This window comes from Diachasma alloeum, unplaced genomic scaffold (assembly GCF_001412515.2).
Source record: "Diachasma alloeum isolate Michigan unplaced genomic scaffold, Dall2.0 Dall_scaffold_00711, whole genome shotgun sequence".
NCBI lineage: Eukaryota > Metazoa > Arthropoda > Insecta > Hymenoptera > Braconidae > Diachasma > Diachasma alloeum.
The window spans coordinates 527,886-550,189 of record NW_021680842.1 but is presented as its reverse complement, the minus strand read 5'-3'; the positions used below and the strand labels follow the sequence as shown (position 1 = coordinate 550,189).

The 22,304-nt window shown below is 33.5% G+C and overlaps 3 protein-coding genes across 5 annotated transcripts in view; 2 read left to right on the top strand and 1 right to left on the bottom strand.

Annotated features, from left to right (window-relative positions):
- Window positions 1-7,000: 7,000 nt before the first annotated feature.
- LOC107044313 (uridine-cytidine kinase) lies at window positions 7,001-17,862 on the bottom strand. Of its 2 annotated transcripts, none has more exons than XM_015266142.2 (5): window positions 17,538-17,862; window positions 15,670-15,926; window positions 12,487-12,632; window positions 11,652-11,798; window positions 7,001-7,790 (listed from the first exon to the last, which is right to left on the bottom strand). In XM_015266142.2, exons 1-5 carry the CDS (start codon window positions 17,664-17,666, stop codon window positions 7,672-7,674), a joined length of 798 nt encoding a protein of 265 aa, XP_015121628.1. In that variant the 5' UTR covers window positions 17,667-17,862; the 3' UTR covers window positions 7,001-7,671. The 2 variants fall into 2 exon arrangements, with proteins under 2 accessions (XP_015121628.1, XP_015121627.1); XM_015266141.2 differs by lacking the exon at window positions 7,001-7,790 and adding an exon at window positions 9,237-10,027 and having other exon boundaries at window positions 17,538-17,860.
- On the top strand, window positions 12,831-16,120 carry LOC107044314 (the record flags this gene model as incomplete). 2 transcript variants are annotated; one of them, XM_015266143.2, is given in 3 exon segments in its annotated part: window positions 12,831-12,933; window positions 13,968-14,664; window positions 15,502-16,120. In XM_015266143.2, coding segments are annotated over 2 exon segments (702 nt in total). In that variant the 5' UTR covers window positions 12,831-12,933; window positions 13,968-14,028.
- A 265-nt stretch (window positions 17,863-18,127) lies between the features above and the next one.
- Window positions 18,128-22,304, top strand: part of LOC107044312 (folylpolyglutamate synthase, mitochondrial) — a 5,739-nt gene continuing 1,562 nt past the window's right edge. Inside the window, exons 1-4 of the mRNA XM_015266140.1 lie at window positions 18,128-18,221; window positions 18,461-18,541; window positions 20,178-20,290; window positions 21,241-22,171. Of these exons, the coding sequence (XP_015121626.1) occupies window positions 18,201-18,221; window positions 18,461-18,541; window positions 20,178-20,290; window positions 21,241-22,171 (1,146 nt within the window). The 5' untranslated portion in view covers window positions 18,128-18,200. The remainder of the gene's footprint in view (window positions 18,222-18,460; window positions 18,542-20,177; window positions 20,291-21,240; window positions 22,172-22,304) is intronic.

The window sequence follows — 22,304 nt, the reverse complement described above, 5'->3', positions numbered from 1 at the left end:
ATTTATTATTCACTACAGCAAGACGTGAATTTTTGCGTTTTGCCACTTCATTGCTGATTCATCTTTGTTTCAACGTCTCTCGGTAATCGTCGTCGATTCAATATTCTTTGTGCCTTTCGATGCCGACGTTCTGAATATCAATCGAAGAAACATACCGACAAAACAGATATGGAATGGGGCAATGAATGATTGATAATTATTTGTGATTATTGATGAAGTTCATGGGGGTGTAATGACAATTTTAATTTTCAATTTATGTTGTAACTGAGTGAAATTAATTTTAACACTATTTCTTTCAGGAATTAAGGGGAGAAGAGGAGTAATCTAATTAATGAATATAATTAACACATCTCCATCTGTAAATTAATTTAGTTTTATCGATAATTTCGAGGATTTTTGATTTTCATGGTTGTCATGAAAATGAAAAATTTTGTATCGGGTAATTTTGTATCATCACAATTTCGACGACTGCATACAGCAACTTCTCGACGATTTTTTCAACAAGGCTGGTACTGTTGAACAGCATTATGTTAGACATTGTTTGTAAATAACCTGGCCATTACGTTAGTGCTAACTTTGTAATAATCGAAATTTTTTGTTATTGATAATATTAAATTATTGTCAGTGCACTCCCGTGGTAATAAATCCTGTACTGAAAGTGTAACGCATAGTAATTGGAATGTGACATCCTTGTTCTCTGTGCAATTGTCTGAAAAATGAGAGATTGGGATGTAGACAATGTTGCTTGACACCTCGCTGGGAAATAAATTATACCGTCGATATAATTTCGTGATTAACGAGGCAAGTCCAACCGTTTCGATGGTTTCATCATCACGGTGCAAAATTAATGGGCATGAGGCAGAGGAGACGAAGTTCATCCGCCAGTAAATAAAACTCGAATATTATTAATTATGTGATTTAAGGATTTTTTTTATACATTGAAGTGGATCTTTAGGTACCAATAAATTGTTATTTAATGGTGAAAGTGAGTTCGGAGTATCTAGATGACCATTGCAGAGAAGAAGTTTTCCATTTCTAATTAATTGAGACTTTTTCTCTTATTTGAGAGAAATCTTTTTTCTGTAATTCAGAATTTTCGGTTTCGTTCGCAAATTAAAAGTGTTGTTTATAAATTAAAAGCATGTTAAACAAGTCAATCAACAGCCATTTCCTGATTTTCTTCATCAGATTGCAAAAGTTTTTAATTTCTAGTAAAAATTTCTGAGAGAAATTTTTCCTTATTTTGGGATAATTTTCCCTGAAAATCAGAGAAAAAACTTCGGCTCTGGGTAATTGTTACCTAAATGTAGTATAATTGAACTCAGATTAAGACATTTTTTTTTTTATTCGAGAGAAATATTTTGTCTGTAATTCAGAATTTTCGGGTTCGTTCGCAAATTAAAAGTGTTGTTTATAAATTAAAAGCATGTTTATAAATCCTTTGCTATGCAAAGTTTATCACCTGGTACCTCAAGTCAATCAACAGTCATTTCCTGATTTTCTTCATCACAATGCAAAAGTTTTTAATTTCTAGTAAAAATTTCTGAGCGGAATTTTTCCTTATTTTGGGATAATTTTCCCTGAAAATCAGAGAAAAAACTTTGGCTCTGGGTAATTGTTACCTAAATGTAGTATAATTGAACTCAGATTAAAACTTTTTTTTTTTTTTTGAGAGAAATATTTTTTCTGTAATTCAGAATTTTTGGTTTCTCGTTCTCGAATTGATGATTATTCTTGTTCTAAGATTAATCTACTCATGTTTATAAATCCTTCGGTATTGAAAGTATATCATCTGATACCTTTACTGAATTAATGTTCATGTTAATGTTCATTAATTATTTACTAATTTATTAATAAATTATTAATTTATTTTATTAATTTTATCCCTTAGCAAAATACAAACGTTATTAATTGAATAAATAGACTTTTGGTAATTAATTTCAGACGCTTTTCTACTGAAATTAATTGAACAGTTGGTTAAAATCAGTACTTAATCCTGGAAACTGGAAACTGTAGAAGTTTTTAATTTCTAGTAAAAATTTCTGAAGAAAATGTTTTCACATTTTGGCATAATTTTCCCTGAAAGTCGGAAAAAAAGAAATTATTTACTCATAATTATAAATCCTTTACTACTTAAAGTCTATCACTTGATACCGTAGCTCAATTAATGTTCAATTATTTCAGAATTTTATCCTCTAGCAAAATGCAAACGATTCTAATTAAATAAATGGATTTTTGGTAATTAATTTAAGACATTTTTCTACTGAAATAACATGTCTGAAATTAATTGAACAGTTAAATCAAATGGATTTTTGGTAATTAATTTAAGACATTTTTCTACTGAAATTAATTACCAAAAATCCATTTGATTTAACTGTTCAATTCATTTCAGACATTTTTCTATTGAAATTAAATAAACAGAAAAGTTTCTAGTTTCCAGGATCAAGTACTGATTTTAAACAACTGTTTAATTAATTGCAGACATTTGTAAACTAAAACTAATTAAACAGTTAATTAATTGCAGACATTTTTAAACTGAAATTAATTAAACACTTGTTTAAATCAGTACTTGATCCTGGAAACTAAAAACTTTTCTGTATGACGATAATTTTTCAGTAGAAAAATGTCTGAAATTAATTAAACACTTTTGTTTAAAGTCAGTACTTGATCCTGGAAACTAGAAACTTTTCTGTACGACGATAATGATTTTTTTGGGTGTTTTTTACTGATAAAAACGCAAATTCCCAGATAATCAATAGAGCTTTTGTTCTCAGTTGTGAAAAATTTTCTAGAGTACTTCACTGCTTCTTATTTGAATTCTCCTGTTGAGAATCGAATCAGCCTATCCAGTGCATTTCCCCCTCCGCCAATTCCATTCAGTAAACAGATCACACATTCACAGCTCCGAAAAGGGATCGACTGCATTCTGTTCGGTTTTGTTGTTATCAAAGTGGAATAAAACGTGAAAGTCAACAGAAGAAGACTGTGAAGAGGTTCTAAAGCTATAATTAGTTACATTAGAAATATTATACACCTGTTCAGAAGGAGAAGGGCATTGTTTCCTCAGACCGACGTATTTCCAACGGTGAAGTATTTGTCAAAGTTATTCTGAAGGTAAATGAGCAATTCGTTTCAATCATTTAAATTATCGTAGCCCGCATTATGAAATACTAATGAGATTATTGACTGGTTCGATGATGATATGGTACAGGCAGAAAATATGCTGGAAATAACGTGCAACGATCGTCTGGGAAAGAAGGTTAGGGTAAAATGCAATCCAGATGATACCATTGGGGACCTCAAAAAATTAATTGCTGCACAAACCGGGACTCACTGGGAGAAAATTGTGTTGAAGAAGTGGTACACCATCTACAAGGACCACATCAAGCTCCAGGACTGTATCCTTTCGAAAATTACTAGGGATGGATGGGGTAAAATGGACACTAGACTTTTTAAAAATTATTCATAACTCAGAAACAAATTTATCTCTCTATTCTATATTTATATTTAATTGAGCTCAGTTCAGGGTCGTCACAAAGGGAAAGAATTGTTCTTTGTATTGAAAAAAAAATTATCAAATTTTATCAACATCTCAACCCCTCATTAACATTTTTAAAAAAGTCAAAAGTGTCCGTTTTACCCCAACATCCCCTGTTCAATTTTCTAAGAATTTTCTAGAGAATAGGCTAGCTTTTTCTATAATTTTTTTTTTCGGACGCAATCGTTAAAGTAGGGAAGAGTGGGGTAAAACGGCCACTTTTGATTTTTTTTAAAATGTTAACAGCTCATTCAATTTTAAATAAAGTGGAATAATTTTTTCCTCATGGAAACTACACTTCTTCCTCTTTAGAATGAGCCTAGACTGATCTCAATTGATGAATTTGTTTCTGAATTATGAGTATCACAAAAAAAAGTCAAGAGGGCCCGTTTTACCCCACTCTCCCTTACTGTAAACATAGCTTGAATTTCGAAGATTAGAACCTGAAATAAATTCTAAACGAAAGTTAATGTGAATGGAAACATTCGGGTTGATACTGTGCTCACTATTGGTTAAAAAAATAATTGAAGAAAGAATTTGATTTCTTACATTCATCAAAGGTAGAATTCATGGGGAAAATTATTAATGATGAATAATTTTTTTTGCGCTTTTTCAGTTTATTTTTCTGCGTTGGATTCAATGCCTCAACTGGCGTTTATTTATACAACTTTAAAGCAGTATAAACGTAGTTTGAATTTTGAAGATTAGAACCTGAAATAAATTCTAAACCAAAGTTAATGTGAATGGAAACATTCTGGTTGACTTTGTGCTCAATCGACAGTCTAGTATTATTCATAAAAATTAATCTAGAAGTGTAAAAATAACAGAGTTCTATGAGCAAATAAACTTAAAGTTTAGAAAGAAGATTAAAATCTAGAAAAAATCTCGAAAAATCAGAGGCAATAAATAAAAATTCTATGGCCAATGTGAAAATTATCGTCAGTGTCAAACTTTTGTAATAAAAAATTTATGTTTCTGCCGGAAATGGCATGTTATGTCGATACACTCTAGGCAAACGAGAGAATATTGTTTTAAAAAATAATTGAAGAAAGAATTTGATTTATTAATTTCATAGGAAATTTCATAGGAATTCATAGGAAAAATTTTCAATAATGAATAATTGTTTTTTTAGGCTTTTTAAATTTATTTTTCCTTATTGCATTCAACGACTCAACTGTATTTTATTCATAATACTTTAATCAATAACTCGGGAATGGGCGAGTGGAAGTTGCCACTTTCTCCCCATTTTAAAGTATTTTTTGGTTTAAAAATCATAAAAACCCATGACTGCAATATTTATTTTATTTTTTGGAATTTTTCTAAAAAGACTTGTTTGGACTTTATTTGTCCAAACATGTCTGTTTTACCCCACTCTACCCCTTTGATTTCGTATTATATTTATATTTTTTATTTTATATTTTTTCATTACACCTAATTATTGTATTTTCACCCTTAATGCAATCACCACAGATGAAATACACGACGGAATGAATCTGGAGCTATACTACCAGTAGAGCCGTAGAAAAAATCTTCAAAAACGTATCTCCACAATATTTTTATTCAATTAATCCTGTGATCATCAACTCACGCTGAATTTCAATCACTTCTCAACTCTGTACACACGAACATTTTGTAAGACATAATAAAACATAACGAATATATTTTTTAAATGTTTATCAACCTGTACATTTTTTTTTATTTTCAGTGTTTTTTAAAAATTAAAATTTCAAGCCATTAACAAAGAATACATTAATTTTTTCAGATAGTAGTAAAGAAGAAATCATTATTTGGTCAAAATGTATGCGCCTACTTTAAAATATTTTTGACGTGAATAAATTAGTATTTGGTTGGTTAATTCTCAGGTAAACCCAATCATAAAATTAAAAACAATTTCGAATTGAAAATAATTTTGAGGCGAAATGGTAAAGAAGAGGAGATTGAATAGTCTAAACTTTCCCTATTTTTATTACTTTGCTAACGACTCTGGGAAAGTATTTTAGATAAAAATAGTTCTTTCGAGATTTTTCTACATCATTATTGATAATGGAGATCGTTAACAATTAATCACGGGTGAAATAAGTCAATAGAGAAACCCAATGGTTTCACTAGGAAATTCTAAGGAATTTCTTCTGAAACTATAACAATTCAATTAAAATTTTTATAGAATTCTAGTCAAATTTTTTTGAATATTCCATCGATTTTTTGCTGATTTCTGTTGAAAATTCGTCGCGACTCTTCAACAAATCTTCAATAGAAAGAGAAATTCTTGAGCACAAGTTTTCCAAATATTTTCCGCAGTTTGTAGTTTACATTTTTAGCATTTTGTTTTGTTTCTCATTACAAAATCCCAGGAAAAATCGCAGAAAGCTCATGTCCAGGAATTCTTATCAGAAAATATTGTACTGAAATATCAACTTTTTTTCATTTTTTGTATAAAATATCTGGTGAAGAATTGAAAGAGAAAACTATTTTATTTGTTATAGAATGTCTATAGAATTTATATAGAACGCCACTAGAATCTTCTAGCGAATGCTATAGGTTTGGCATTAATTTGTGGCTTCACGTATGACAAAAATTAATAGAAAAATCTAGCGCTTTCTCTAAGAAATTCGATTAGAATTTTATTAGAAAATTCTATTAATTTTTTAAATTTCATAGAAGATCATGCAGCTTTACCCTGCCATTTTGTTAAGAGATATTTGATCAAAAAAGTCAATTTTTTTTGGCATAAAATTTCTATTCTTATTGTTCTATTTTTATTCATCTCCTATAGTAAAATCCAAGAAAAATTCAAGAAAAATTTCCGACAGAATAACTTATTATATGTAAAAATCAACATCTATCGTTTTTTTTCTGTAAACAAATATCGATTTAAAACCGCAGGGAGAGTTGCAGAATTTTTAATAGAATCGGCGCAAAAAAACAAATAGAATTCTCATAGAACTCCAATAGAATTTCTTAGGAAGAGCGCTAGGTTCTATTAATTTCTTCTATTAATTTTTTAATACGTGTTGCCGCAGATTAAAGTAAAATAAGAAACATATTCTTACACTGACACAGCATTTCTCCGACAAATAGGTCATTTTACCAAGAAATTGCTGTGTCGATGTTAAAGTGTGCCAGTTAAGCTAAACTTTTTGTTCGTTTAGTGATAATCTTATGTATTAAAAAAAATTCATAGATAAACCTAGCGAATCCGCTAGAAAATTCGATAGGATTTCTACTAAAGTTTCTATTACTTCTTGACCGATTCTTCACTCGCGAAATCTTCACTAGAAAATATACTATAGAAAAAATCAATAGAATTCAATTTTCATTATTCTATTGAAATATTTTCTACAGAAACTCCGGCTCAAATTTTCCCAGTTTTAACTAGAAAATAGAGTTAAAAAACTTGGGAAATTGGTGTGGAATTTCTGCATAACATTTCCTATTGGAAATTTTTTACTGAAAAACCTCGCGATCAAGCTGCCGAATTTTTCAACAGAACTGGTTAAAAACTAATAGAATTTTCGATAGAAATCCAACAGAATTTTATAGCGAATTCCTTACACTTTTATATAGAATTGCAGAAGACCTTTGGTCGTTTTGTGCATGCAATTATTTACATAATCTCTCAATTAATTTCTCTGAACCGATTAATTCGTCAATTATGAGTTCCTCTGATGTGGTCTCTTTACCATTTCGCAATTCAACTTTTGAAGATAGAAATTACACGAAAATAATGTCATAAAGCATTTGATTTATAATATCAATCATGAGTACAATAATCGACGTATGAAAAAAATTAACAGAAAAACCTATGGCTTTCTCGAAGAAATTCTATTGAATTCTACTGAATAATTCTCTCCGTTTTTCGCACTAAATTCCATTAAAAGTTATACAACTGTACAATTTATTTTCTTGGGATTTTTCCTATAAAAATTCTTGGACAGGAATTTTCCAAGTTTTTTCCTTGAATTTTATTATGGGAAATAAATAAAATGCAGAAGAGAATTCTTAGGGAATTCCAGGAGAAATTCTATAGAAATTGTTAGAGAAAATGCTAGGTTTTTCTATTAAATTTTTTAATGCGTGTTCCTCTGTTCTCTGAGTAATTCTTGAACTAAAGAAATTGGCGTATTTCTCACTATTTAATGCGGCCTCTTGAAATGGCTCTCTCCTCGATTAACAGGACTCTCAGGCTCTACAGTGACTCGACCGCGATTCCCCAGGAAGTCCCTTATGTGCTGGACTATCAAATCTATCGCCACTGAAACATAATCGATAAGTATCAATGACAATACTCGTGTCGTGGGAAGGATGGATTCGTCGTGGATGAATCTAGTCTTTAATTGCAGCTTCAATGGCTTCAAGTCCACCAAAAAGGGAACTCTATTCAATTTTTAACACGAAAAATTATGAAATTTTTTTTTAAAAAGTTGAAATTTTTATGAAAAAGCGACTTCGCTAGACAATTCTACTGGATGTCTATTGAACTTTCTGTTTGTCTTCGGTCGATTCTATTGAGACATTTTCTATAGAATTTCTTCGGCCCAATTTTTTTTTGTTTTTTTTTTCGTGGAAAGAAAAAAATAGAAAAAAAAAATTGGAAAATTTGAGCTGAGGAAATTCTATAGAAATGATCACAATAGGATAAATTGTATAGAAATAAAACAGTTTCTGTTGAAAAAAGTCTAGAAAATTTGCGGAATTTTCCAACACAACCAGCGAAATTTCATTTGATTTACGTTTGGGAGGAGAAATGATGGAGTGAAATAAAATTTAAAAATTTATTTCGGGGAAATTTAGGTCGAGGAATTTCTACAGAACATATCTGTGGGAAATATGTAACATAAAAACATAAAACTATTGGTTTTTTAATAAGACAGTTTCAATTGAAAAAAAAAACCTGCAGAAAAATTGTGGAATGTTTCAATAGAATCGCTGAAAAATCAGTAGAATGTTCAATAGAAGTTCAGTAGTTTTTCAAAAGATGAATATCTGTCAGCTAAATTACATTTCATCGGACAAAAAATGTGAAGAACCAAAAAAAAAGCAAGTTGTTTGCAAAACGTGACTTCATAAGCAGAAATTAAATCATTAGCGAAGTGATAAATTGAAATGCGTGAATATCGCTTCGACATCAGTTTTGCTTCCGAATGAATGTTTTGTGGTCTTTTTTCTTCCTTGTTTCCTTAATTAAAAAAAAATTTGTAAGGAATCAGTCAAATTTCCTGATTCTTCCTTGAATATAGACTTTAATAAGCTCTATTCATTGTCACCAATTAAAATTAAATTCTTCACACAAATTCGAAAAAATTGATATTTTTCCAAAAATCGATTTTCAACGACCACTCAAAAAATTGTCATCAAAATGAAATTAGTCGTGGCTCAAAAAATTGATAACAATACCCTCTTGATTCTGTCAGAATACGATGGGAGTCGCTATACACTGATTAAATCTTGATTAAACCCGGACTGAAAACGAATTCGAGTCTTGAGAGGATCTCAATGTAGAATCACTTGACAGAACGAAATAATTCGCAAAATTTTAATGACATTTCAATATATGATAGCACTATGGCATGAATAAATAGAAGAAGAGAATAGTGAAATAAGAATTTGAAAATGCAATTAGACAAACGCAAAGGAGAAAAAACCTATAGGGTCGTGTTCTGAAGAGAATTCCACTCATAAAGAAGAAGATTGCAACAGCTTAATTAATTCTGCTCTCATCTTTATTATCAATTATACTGTTCCCTCGCAGAATACAATGGCAGTTCCATAATATTTACGTTACATTTATGAACATGCACTTAATCGAGTGTCTAATTGATATTCATGAACCAAGGATGGAATAATTTATATGAAAAAATGTGACATCCTCCACATGTTCTCTGCATCATATAAAACGTTTTGAAAATAGGAAAATGTGGGGAAGAGCCAGAGAAAATGGATCTTTTTCAATCGTCAAAGCTTCTTTTGCCTCTCAAAATGTGCAACAGGAATTTAATTCCTTTCTCATATTCACCTCATGCTGACACACTGAAGATTTCCAAAGATCATTTTCATTCTGCCCCCCAAAGTGGAATAAAATTGAGCTTTTTCAAACTGACAAGTTACAAAAAATTTGCACAATTGATTAAAAAATTTCTCAGTGTAAATGCAAATATATCAAATATATCAAAAAGATTCAGGGGACATTAATACGTTAATATACTCAATAAATCAGAAGAAAAAAAGTGGAAAAGTGAATTTGTTTCAATGAATTGATGCACTGATCTTGTGAATAGTGTTGACAATTATCAACGACTTGTGATATACATATCGTCAATTGTTAATCATTATTAATGGATTTTTGCTATTTCTAGATTAATCATCTGCTGACGGTGTCTGAAGGTGTCGATGTGCGCCGTAGCTGGATGCATGGATGCTGCCCAGCGCCGTTATCAGCCTTTTTCGAATGTAAAATGTCCCAGATGTGGTGCACTATTAGGTCTATCGCCACTGAAAACATACAATACCAATTTTCGTATGTTTTCTCCTTTCCTCTTTTCATTCTTTATCCTTTTCAACGTATTCAGGGTACAATATCCGATAACCACCGGGCAGCACCCATACTGACAATAGATGTAGTCATTTTTATTTGACGAGATTCAATTTTGAGAAAAATAAACCTTACAACTATCGTTTTTTTTGTAATTATGGAATGCAAATTCTAGTGGAGAACTGAATCGATAATTTTGCTGCTTTGAGGAGGAAGTTCATGATAAATGCGTCTGTGCTCCCATACGTATGGAAAAATTGATTAGAAAACTAAAAAAAATCGTCAGAATATTTTACTTAAGGCCCGGGTGTACTATCCTTCGAACGTCATCTCGATGTTTTTTTCATCTTTCATCATCTGAAATTGTCAATTGAGTCCTGCATCATGCAGAAGTTTTGAAAAATTACGAATGAATAATAAAAAAAAGTAGAAGAAATTCTTAATTTTTTCAAAGAGCATTTTTAAGTTATATTCGGAACAAGTTGAATAACAAGACATTGAAAAATGTATCTGATTTACGGTGACAAATGGCGGCCTGTCACCCAATATCATGCAGGGGGAAGACTGATTTCGTAAATGTTTTCCCACACTGCACAGAGCCATTTATTACGGAAAAGGCTCTTTGAAAAAAGTTGTAATTTTTTGGAGAATTTTTTAATCACACTTTAATCACATAAAAATGGCAGATGACTACATACCACTGTTTTGAAAATTGAGATACCTAGCTGTCACTTCCCATGAGGAGTTAGTGTTTTGTTATTCACCATGGAAAATGACAGCTAATAGATAATTTGCCACAGCGAATCAGATATTTGTAATTTCCACTTTTTTCAACTCATTCTGAATCTCAATTAAAAACGCTCTTTAAAAAAGTTCAGAATTTTTTCTATTTTTTTATCATTCTATCATAATTTTTGGGAATTTCTACATGATGTACCACTCAATTGACAATTTTGGATTACGAAAAAAAAAAATCCAGATAACATTCGAAAGATAGTACACCCGGGCCTTAAATTTCTTTTTTTTTGCACAATTTGCATTCAAAAACTGCAATTTTTCGTGCGATTTTTTATAGAATCGACAATAATTTGACTAATTATAATTTTTGGAGACTCCAGGTCTATGTAAAACTGAATAGCAATTGGAAATCATTTCAGATTATCGAAATAAAAAAGAGTTTTAATAATAAGTTTTAATAATAAGGATATCAGACAAGGAAAAATCTCAAGAGAAGGAATCATGTAGAGAAATGAAAACCTATTGACGAAAGAAGAATAGAATTTCACAAAATTTCTTATAGAATTCCCATAAAAATCAGCAGAATCTTATAGCAAAAGCATTACGTAAATTGTAATTTACAAATTGAAAAAAAAAATAGAACAAAAAAAGAAAAAAAGAAAGAAGTAAAAAAATATAACAAACTGACAGTGTAAATAACCCATGACATCGGTTCCAGCACTTTAAATAAATAATGTAAAAAAGCATTACGTTTCTCTATAGGATTTTTTCACACGTGGATATATTTCAATAGTGAATGAATTTTAAATGACTCGTAGGAATGTTTAAATACTCGTAAGAATTTACCTGTGTTGTCTGCACCCCTTGGGATGATGACGTCGGCGAATTTTTTAGTCGGCAAGCAAAATTCCTCAAACGCTGGCTTTACGAAGTTCATGTACTGATTCAATACGTAATCCAGGTCTCTCCCTCGTTCTTTGATGTCTCTTGGCACTGGCAATTGAAAAATGGAAATTATTAGCAAAGAATGGATTTTCACATTCTGCTATTTTACGTGGGAGAAAGGGCACAGAGAAACTTGTTAGAGGCTTTTCGCTTACACCGAGAGAGCAACAAAAAAAAAGTCAAACAAGTCATCAATTGACAAATTGTTTATGACTAATTGCAGAGAAAACATCGAAAAATGTTGTTGAGGCAATTTCATATGCTGAAATGAATAAAAATTGCTCCTGTGTTGTATACAGTATAGTTATTTTTGCTAATAAATTAGCAACACATTTTGTGCTGTCGTAAATAATTTGCCGTTTGTTATTATTTTGTCGAATTGAATTAAATTTCTTCTTTAATCAATTGTGTTGGATTCCTTGCGAGAATTCTTGTATAAATTAGATGAAATAATTGTGCGACCTATATTACCTTGAAACTTTGATAAAATTATATTAGAAAAATATTTTTCATGCTCAATTGAACGAATTTGAAAGATCATATTTGAGGAAAGCGTCGGAAAATTCGCTTTTAGAGAAATTTTAGAAAAATCCGAGATTTGCAAAAATCATAAAAAAATCAAATCAATGGATAAACAAATATTTTGAACTATAATTGAATTCATTCGAAGCACGAGAACCCAAGATATCTCCAAAGTTTTCATTTTCAAAAAATACGAAATCTAAAAACAATTTACCTCTCCTAGCGAGTCTGGTATCGGAGTCAGTATCGACAAACAATTTCATGTGAAACAAATCCCTAATCTTAGGGAAATAAAAGACTAGAATTCCCTCGAAGAGTACAACGTCAGCCGGATAAATCGTCGTAATTTGGTCTTTAATTCTGAAACAAAGTGCAAGAAAAATACTGAAAAAATGTTGCAACATTTTTGTTCATTGTTTACTGTTCGATGGCACGTTTAGATCGGGAAGAAGGAAATCCAATCGCGAAATGTTTTAAGGTAAGCGTTAAAAGCCGTCCGGAACGGGGTATCGTAAACAGGAACGATAAACATAACGCGAATGCGTATAAAAGTGGATACTTCTCACTGAGAAGATAAGTCCTGTACCATCCCACGGTGAAGTGAATTGAATTTGGTATTTGGCTCTTCTGATAGGGGGTTGTAATCAGTGAGGAATAAGAAGTGAGTTGAATCAATTGAATTATTCAAGTACTTCGTTTGGGAAAGTTGAATGATGATATTAATCTGGAGTTTACATGGGATGTTTAAGCCTTAAATTCGACTTGAGGATATCCGAATATATTTTACAGTTTGATTCATCAAATTTCTTAATTAAATTGCGTGAGAAATTTTTTTTTAATTCATGAATATTCTGCGGCGTTCAAATTAAATTTTGCACAGAATTATTATTTTTTTAAACATTCGTTTTTAAACACAAAAATTTCGAATCAACCCCATAACCACGATTTTCTCCAACAAAGCCCTTCAAGTGCCCAATAATAATCTAGTTTAAGGCCTGGATTTTTTAAATCTTTCGTATCCCAAAATTGTCAATTGAGTGGTACATCACGTAGAAATTCCCAAAATCTATGATAGAAGGATAAAAAAATAGAAAAAATTCTGAACTTTTTCAAAGAGCGTTTTCAATTGAGATTCAGAATGAGTTGAAAAAAGTGGAAATTACAAATATCTGATTCGCTGTGGCAAATTATCTATTAGCTGTCATTTTCCATGGTGGATAACAAAACACTAACTCCTCATGGGAAGTGACAGCTAGGTATCTCAATTTTCAAAACAGTGGTATGTAGTCATCTGCCATTTTTATGTGATAAAAGTGTGATTAAAAAATTCTCCAAAATATTACAACTTTTTTCAAAGAGCCTTTTCCGTAATAAATGTCTCTGTGCAGTGTGGGAAAAGATTTACGAAATCAGTCTTCCCCCTGCAAGATATTGGGTGACAGGCCGCCATTTCCCACCGCAAATCAGATACATTTTTCAATTTCTTGTTATTCAACTTATTCTGAATATAACTTAAAAATGCTCTTTGCAAAAATTAAGACTTTTTCTACTTTTTTTGATTATTCATTCATAATTTTTCAAAGCTTCTGCACGATGCAGGACTTAATTGACAATTTCAGATGACGAAAGATGAAAAAAACATCGAGATAACGTTCGAAAGATAGTGCACCCGGGGCTTAATCAATAATAATCTAGGTTCTCCAGGGATCCATCAACCGGAAGAGAACTTCGTCAAGCGAGCAATTAACCCAGAACAATGGCAGGAAAGTGTGTCTTGTCGATCTCCCTCGTCGTTCTGTTCTGCGCATCGTGGCTGCAGTCAGTCGAGGGCTGCTGCCTCCCTTGTCTGAGTTCGAGGGGCTCTGTAGGCGACTGCTGTGCCTCGCTCTGCGGTGACCGTCAGTCAAAATGTCCATGCAACAGAGAAAGGTCACACGAATGCACCTGCTGCGGACGATCCTGCCTAGACGCCAGTCTGCCTCGCATTCAAGCAGCAGCTTCACTGAACCTTCCCCAAGTCTATCCACAACTTTACGGAGGACACTACGGACCCGGCGATCTCCGAGCCTACCAGCAAGCTTATCAGCCACCTTATCCCCATCTTTATGCACATGGCTATCCGTACGGTTATGGAGCACATCTCCATTCGCCGTATCTCCATTCAGGGTTTTCACATGAATGTCCGGAAATCAAGGCGAAATCCTGTCCAATCTGTAAACCCTGTCCAGCACTTGAGGTCGACGACGACGAGCCCCCACCAGCTCCAGTGTCCAGGAGACGTTACTATTCTCAGCCTGTCAGCTATGGTTATGGCTACCAGCCTACCTCCTACGGTTATGGCTACCACCCTACCTCCTACGGTTATAGGAGGTACAAGCCTAGAAGGCGCATGGTAAGTGTCTCCATTTGCATGTAATTTTTTTTGGAATTCCGCAGTCTAGTTGTGGGTTTTTTATGATTATTTTTGAAAGTTTGGGGAGACCCGAATGATTTCATGAAAATCTCTAGATAATTCTATTAGATTTCTGTTGAACTTTCTATTAATTTTTGGCTGATTCCATTGAAGTGTTCAGTAGAAAATATTCTGTAGAAAAAGTTGATGGAATTCCACTTTTCATGTAATTTTTTTTGGGAATTCCGCAGTCTAGTTGTGGTTTTTTATGATTATTTTTGAAAGATTTCATGAAAAACCCAGCGAATTCTCCAAACAATTCTGTTGGATTTCTATTGACCTTTCATTTTTACTTATTTTTATTGAAGTGTGAACACTTCAATTTTTTCTTTAGAAAAATAGAATGGAAACAAGTGGATAATTGCATTTTTTTCAATAAATGGGTATATACTCGAATAATTTATAAATAATCAATTTTCCACCATAAAAATCATTTCTACGGAATCGTAAAAAATTTATTGCTATTCAAAATTTTACCAGAAATCGATCTCATGCCTAAAAAATTGGATTTCCGAAAGTTGAAACAATTTCAATTATTTATTTATAAACACCGAATGTTAAAAAAATGACAATTTTATGCAAAATGTCATTTGACTGACGCTGAACATTCATGATTTTGTTCAAATTTTTCTCACGCAATTCACTTGATAAATTTAATGATTGAAAATGGTTGAATCTATAGTGCGGTCTGTACCAAACGGTAAAAGATACTTTGAAATCCTTAAATTCTTCCGTCCCCAGACATAACATCAATTAATTCAATAATTTAATTTTCAGGAGCCCGTCAGTCGATCTTGGAACGACGACGGTTCACCCCTGCGCTTAAAATGCGTTCTGGAATGATTCAGCAGCTACTTAACTCCCCAGAACGTGATATTCAAACTGTAAATTGGCGTATGACCTCAAAAATTGTAATAGTGAGCCCCAAAAAGGCTCTACACTCACAAGCTGTTAGTTCTGTAGTCATACGCTGGTATTTCACACTTGATCCCAGCGAGGATGTCCTGCAGCGTTTGGAGGATGAGGTCATTGTCAAAGGCATCAGGATGATCGAAGTTGTATTGGCCCTTCTCGGCTCGCAGCTTCTCAGCTGGTGTCAGATCTCTGTAGAAACTGTCCTGCGATATGCACACCACCTGACGCTCCTGATGATCCATGTCCACTTGACCCAGTTTTTCCATTATTCTCTTGCAAACTGTTGACTGGAAGCATTCATCGAGTGTGAGATTACATAGCGAAATAGCAAAAATTTTTTATTGACTAGTCCCAGTGTTGATGCCCTCTTTCCTGTCAGACTCGACATTCCTTTTTTCAATTAATTGTTCAGTCTTTCTCATTGCAAAAAGCAGTACGACCGATGAGAATCATATGTTCCAATTTATCAGCTGGGAAATTTTCATATTACAATAAATGATTTGCTCGTGTTCTAATTCCTAAGTTCACTGAATAAGATTTTAATCATAATTACAATTAAATTCCTTCTGGAACACACTTTAGAGTGTGAATTTCTGGAATTCAATGTTTGTTGATAGTCTGGTAAAAGTGCGTGCCCACACTGTTATCAATTTTTAGTTAGTTGACACGGTAATTCAATTAGTCTGTTGTTCATCTCATCAATATAATTCCGTGCTTAGAATATTGTCATCTCGTGTTTTCAGCACCAAATTAAAAATTAAAACTTCATTTGGAATATTGAGTCACAGCTTCTTTTTATTCGTATCAGAAATTTTGTATTTGGATATTAATATTATTTGTTCAAAGTGAAAAAACCGATCCTCATTTTCACTATATTGCATTCAGATTCTCCTATTCTTAACGTCAAAAATGCGAGATAATCCTATAATTCTAGCTGTTAATTCTAATCAACTTTGTTTGAAGAAAATTTTAGTAAAAGCAATATTAAGAAAGTCGAATTATTGTATTTTTCTCTGACCTAAATTATTTGGTTAATTATGATTCGTTTATTCATGGTTCATAGAATGGTATTCAATCATCTGTTAAATTTTCGTATCACAATAAATGATTTGCTCGTGTGCTAATTCCTAAGTTCACTGAATAAGATTTTAATCATAATTACAATTAAATTCCTTCTAGAACACACTTTAGAGTGTGAATTTCTGGAATTCAATGTTTGTTGATACTCTAGTAAAAGTGCGTGCCCACACTGTTATCAATTTTTAGTTTGTTGACACGATAATTCAATTAATCTGTTGTTCATCTCATCAATATAATTCCGTGCTTAGAATATTGTCATCTCGTGTTTTCAGCACCAAATTAAAAATTAAAACTTCATTTGGAATATTGAGTCACAGCTTCTTTTTACTCGTATCAGAAATTTTGTATTTGGATATTAATATTATTTGGTCAAAGTGAGAAAACCGATCATCATTTTCACTATATTGCATTCAGATTCTCCTATTCTTAACGTCAAAAATGCGAGATAATCCTATAATTCTAGCTGTTAATTCTAATCAACTTTGTTCGAAGAAAATTTTAGTAAAGGCAATATTAAGAAAGTCGAATTATTGTATTTTTCTCTGACCTAAATTATTTGGACAATTCTGATTCGTTTATTCATGGTTCATAGAATGATATTCAATCCTCTTTCACTCGAAAAATTTCTGTCCACAAAATCCCCCAAAACCTCCGAAATTCCATCAATCCGACCCCAAAACCCCTTGAAAAATTCTCCCCACAATCCCCGAAGCTCGAAAAAGCCAGAGAAAATGGCCCCCAGCAGGTTACCTAAACCTCGAACGTTGATAACCAAAGAACCACCACCCAATCCCCGAAGAAAAACGAAAACAATGTACCTTTCCACTGGCAGTGCCTCCAGACACCCCAATGAGGAAGGGAGTCTTCCCCTCGATGCCATTGAGTTTATTGGAAAACCCGAATGACATTTTCCTGTTGGAGCCCATGTTCATCGGCACATCAGCCATTCTCCTGCCCAGAAATCTCAGCAGACCCACTTTTGCCGCTTCCCAAGGTCCCGCAACCCCCAAAAACCACTGAATCCACTCAATTCTTCTGCACCTCTCCAACAAACCAACGAATTTACGCTGCCATACGTCTCTGCAAGCTTGAAATTCCAGTCTCACGCGGCCATTGATTGGCACCTGCCCTCGTATCTCCACTCCCCCCTCTGCGTCTTCCTCTCGCACCACAAATTCGCACCGCCATTTCCACAGATTCCAAAATATCTCGTAAACTACACGTTTTAAGAAGAAATGTCAGAAGACCTTTTTTGCAGAAAATTCAATTCTCTCGAAAAAAGATCTTCTGGTGATTTCTCTTCAAACCAACGGTTACGGAGATAATTCCGCATTTAGGAGAATGAGAAAGGGTGACGAGCTTTTACTCTCTACATTGACACAGATGAACACAACGATGACATCGACCATTCTTGGAACCACGTGTTCGCCATTTTTCTAACCCACTGTAAACAAACACGCCCGCTGCGACTGCATGATCGAATGATTCGCTTTCCAAGATGCGTAAGTGTCAGTAATAAGTAATAATAAATATCGATAACGAATTTGCGATCGACTTTTGCACTTCAGTAATGCACGATTAGTAGATTCACTGGGGAAATTGTTTGAATTAACGCGTACGCACTCGATTCGCAGTGCATTTGTGATGGAATTATTTGCATGGGAGGGAGATGTATTAGATTTGATTGGGAGAAATATTAATTTCATCAATCTGTAATCTATCTCATTATGTAATGCGATAGTTTTCGATGATTCATTCGTCTCTCAAAGTGACACAGAGAGCCATGCAGAGCAACGGCAACTCTTCCAGTTTTACATATCAGGTATTTTATTTCAATACATTTGAAAATATTTTATTATCATTTTGTTAAAGCTATTTAAACACATTTCTGTTTTTTTTAACAGATTTTTTTAAATTCCTTTGATGAATATTTTTTTAGTTGAAAAGATGTTATAATAAATACAAAAAGTTTCTGAGTGCGATTTTGATTTTAATAATTGACAACGGGAATTAGATTTGATTCGATTAGAAATTTCGAATTTAATATTAGATCAAAACAGGTTTTATTCATTGAGGATTCAACCGAATCGCTTGATTTTTATTATCTTTGTTTTCAAATCAGTTCATATCGGGGTCATTAAGTGGGACATATTGCTTCATCTCTGTCGGTTCATCACAAAGTATTAAGATTTAAGTTTAATTAATTCAAAGTTTATTCTATCTGAAATCATACAATGCCGAATTTGCCGATCGCGCTTCGTCTTCTGGATTTTATGGAGAATAAATTTGTATTTAGTTGAAACGTAATATAATATTTTTACATGAGGAATGGACCCCTCCAGAGTTTTAAGAAGTGTGCGCGTCTGGAAAAATTTCATAAAAAATTTTGGCGCATTCACTAGGGAATTTTGCTGAAAATTCTATTTGTTTTTCTTTATGTTTTGCTGGAAATTCTGCAACTTTGTTAATCGGAAAGAATGAAACGAGATTAGATCTTTTATTACTTAGTACTTAGGGGAGGTTGGGGTAAAATGGACACTTTTGACTTTTTTTAAAATGTTAATGACGGGTTAAAATGTTGATAAAATTTAATAATTTTTTCTTCATTGCAAAGAACAATTTTTTCCCTTTGTGATTAGCCTAAACTGAGCTGAATTGATAAATTTGTTTCTGAGTTATGAGTAATTAAAACAAACGTCTAAAGTGTCCGTTTTACCCCACTCGCCCCTAGATCTAAAGTTAGTTTTTAACAGTCTACTCACTCTTTGTATCACATTGAGACTTATATTTATCTTTTAATCACATTCAATATAACAGTTTTCTCTTATCATTCTTGTTCTCATACGCTTAGACTCTTGGTCTCAATCATTTTGTATTTCTATACAATCTATTTGGTCGAGATTCTTTTTTTATAAAAATCTCCATTTTCTTTCGTTCATTAAAAAACAGAAAAGGAAAAATCAGGAAATTCATGTCGAGGATTTCTCTCTATCAAATAAATTCAAATAGAATCAGTTTTACAGAAAAATTGTTCTCCCTTCCGCGTGCTGCTGTGACGCGTCCCTTAGGATAGGTTTCAGGTATAAATCCCATTGCAGGGGCGATTTCAAGTATTAAATACAATCTTACACAGGGTGGACAAGTCAGCGACAGTTTTTCTGTTCAACTCAAGCCCGCGAAATACTCAAATGTTACAATTGGTGAAATATTCATGAATTAACTCATAACTCATGAGCTCATTATAAATTAGCCCCATTCAAATAACATTCTCAAATTGTGGATGAAATTCTTCTTGAATGACAATTAATTTTCCATGGGGTACGGAACACAGGTCGTCTATTTCATCTCATGGTTTCATCGCTTCGGTATTGAAGTGTAATAATCCACTTCACAGAAAATATTCGAGTGATTTCGTTTTCATTTTCTGTTTTCATTTTCTTTTTTTCGGATTCTACTAGGACGCCGTCAGAGCTCTGAACTCTCTTCAGACTAATGCGGCGTATATCAGAACAGCACCAAAGCACAACGCTGTGAACACCACATTACGTGACACCCACAAATATCTTGCAAGGTAGGCAGAATCTGGGTTTCAATGAGGAAATTAATTCCTAAAAATCGGGAACAAAAATGTTGAGGAAAATGTCAGATCTATTGCGTAAAATCAACATGAATCTAGAATTCGATTTTTCTATACAACTTATTCTATTGAGGATTTCCTCAGCTGAAATTTTTGAAGTTCTTTCGTTTAATTTTCTTGATGAAAAAAAATAGATTTTGACAGTAGGCTAGTTTTCAATGAATAATATCTCAAAATCAAAGGGAGATAGCAAAATTTTCGTCATGACCTTTTTTGTAGCCCTCAACTCACTCTTCGAAAAAGGTCTATTAGAGATTGAGGCTGTGATGTTAGGGCGCATTGGGAGGAAGTGGTTTGGAAAGGGTGAAAATTAAAGACAACGTGGATTACAAAAAACACTGGTGATGCACTTTATTTGTGGCGGGAGCCACTCGTCTTGATTTTCGGGATACACGAATCGTCGATTGCACCTCTATTGATCACAGGACAATTGATCACGAGCAAAATAATCACAGAATAATTAGACCATCAAGAAAATACATCACACAATATTAAATTATCAGTAATTCAGTGTATTTACTGTATATTTAATAACGATGGAAAAAACACAAAAAACCTGAGCGGATCAAGTTTTAGAGTATTTAATAATTCATTAGAATCGATTGAGTTGTCGTGTTGGATAATGGTTCTTTTTTCACAGATATTAGACAGCCTTTTTGGTATACTATAACTACTGAAAATTCATATTTGGCGATTTGCTTGGTGATTTGCTCGTGAACCCGAAGGGTCCCGAAGTCGTTCGAGATTTTCCGTTAAGCCCGGTAATTTTGATAGTGAAATATTTGCTGCGTTTCAAACGAGGTCATTAAAAAAATCTCGTCAACTCCCTTAGACTCCGGGATATCCCCGAAAAACTCAGTTACATTTCATATTTCTTGGAATAGATCTGGAATCGCAGTCGACGATCTCGACTCTCTGGCTGTGATTCACATAGCGGGAACCAAGGGGAAGGGTTCGACCTGCGCCTTGGTGGACTCGATCCTCCGAGCCCACGGATTCCGCACAGCTCTCTACACATCCCCCCATTTAATCACTGTTCGCGAGAGGATAAAGATAAATGGAGTCGCTATCTCTGAGGAGGATTTCACTAAGCACTTCTGGAAACTGTACAATTGTCTCGACGCGAGGAAAGAACGACCAGGCGACATGCCTCCCTACTTCAAATTCCTCACGATCTTGATGTTTCACCTCTTCCTAAACTCCGCAATTGATGTAGCAATAATTGAAGTGGGAATTGGAGGCGAATACGACTGCACAAACGTCCTGAAATCCCCAATGTGCACTGGTATCACTGCTCTGGGGCTTGACCACACTTCAATGCTCGGTGACACTCTCTCCAGTATCGCATGGCAAAAATCCGGAATTTTCAAACCTAATGTGCCTGCATTTACGGTGGAACAACCCCCAGAAGCGATGGAAGTTCTGAATAAAAGAGCTGTTGAGAAGAACTGCCCTTTGACTGTTGTCCCAGACTTGAGTACCTACCAGTGGACTAAATTCCCACCTGACATTGGTATTCTCGGAGACATTCAGTACGAGAATGCTGCATTAGCCGTCAAATTAGGGGAGACTTGGATCAACTCAGCGAAGACTCAGAATAACGAAAATTTCATGCCTCAAAATGGAAATCTACAGGGGTTCGATTTGAAAAGGGTTGAAATGGGATTGAAAGACTGCAAGTGTCCAGGAAGAACTCAAGTTTTGCATGGCAAATCGTCGGACTATTATCTCGACGGGGCCCACACAATTGACAGCATGAAAGTCTGCGTCCAGTGGTTCAGAAAGACTCAGGAGAAAAAGAACAACTGCAAGAAAATTTTGATTTTCAATTCTACCGGCAACCGAGCTTCCTCCCAGCATCTGGATATTTTGAGGGAGATTCCATTCGTCAAGGCTTACTTCGTACCAAATATTTCGGGGAAGAACTGCACTGATCAGGAGAATTTCA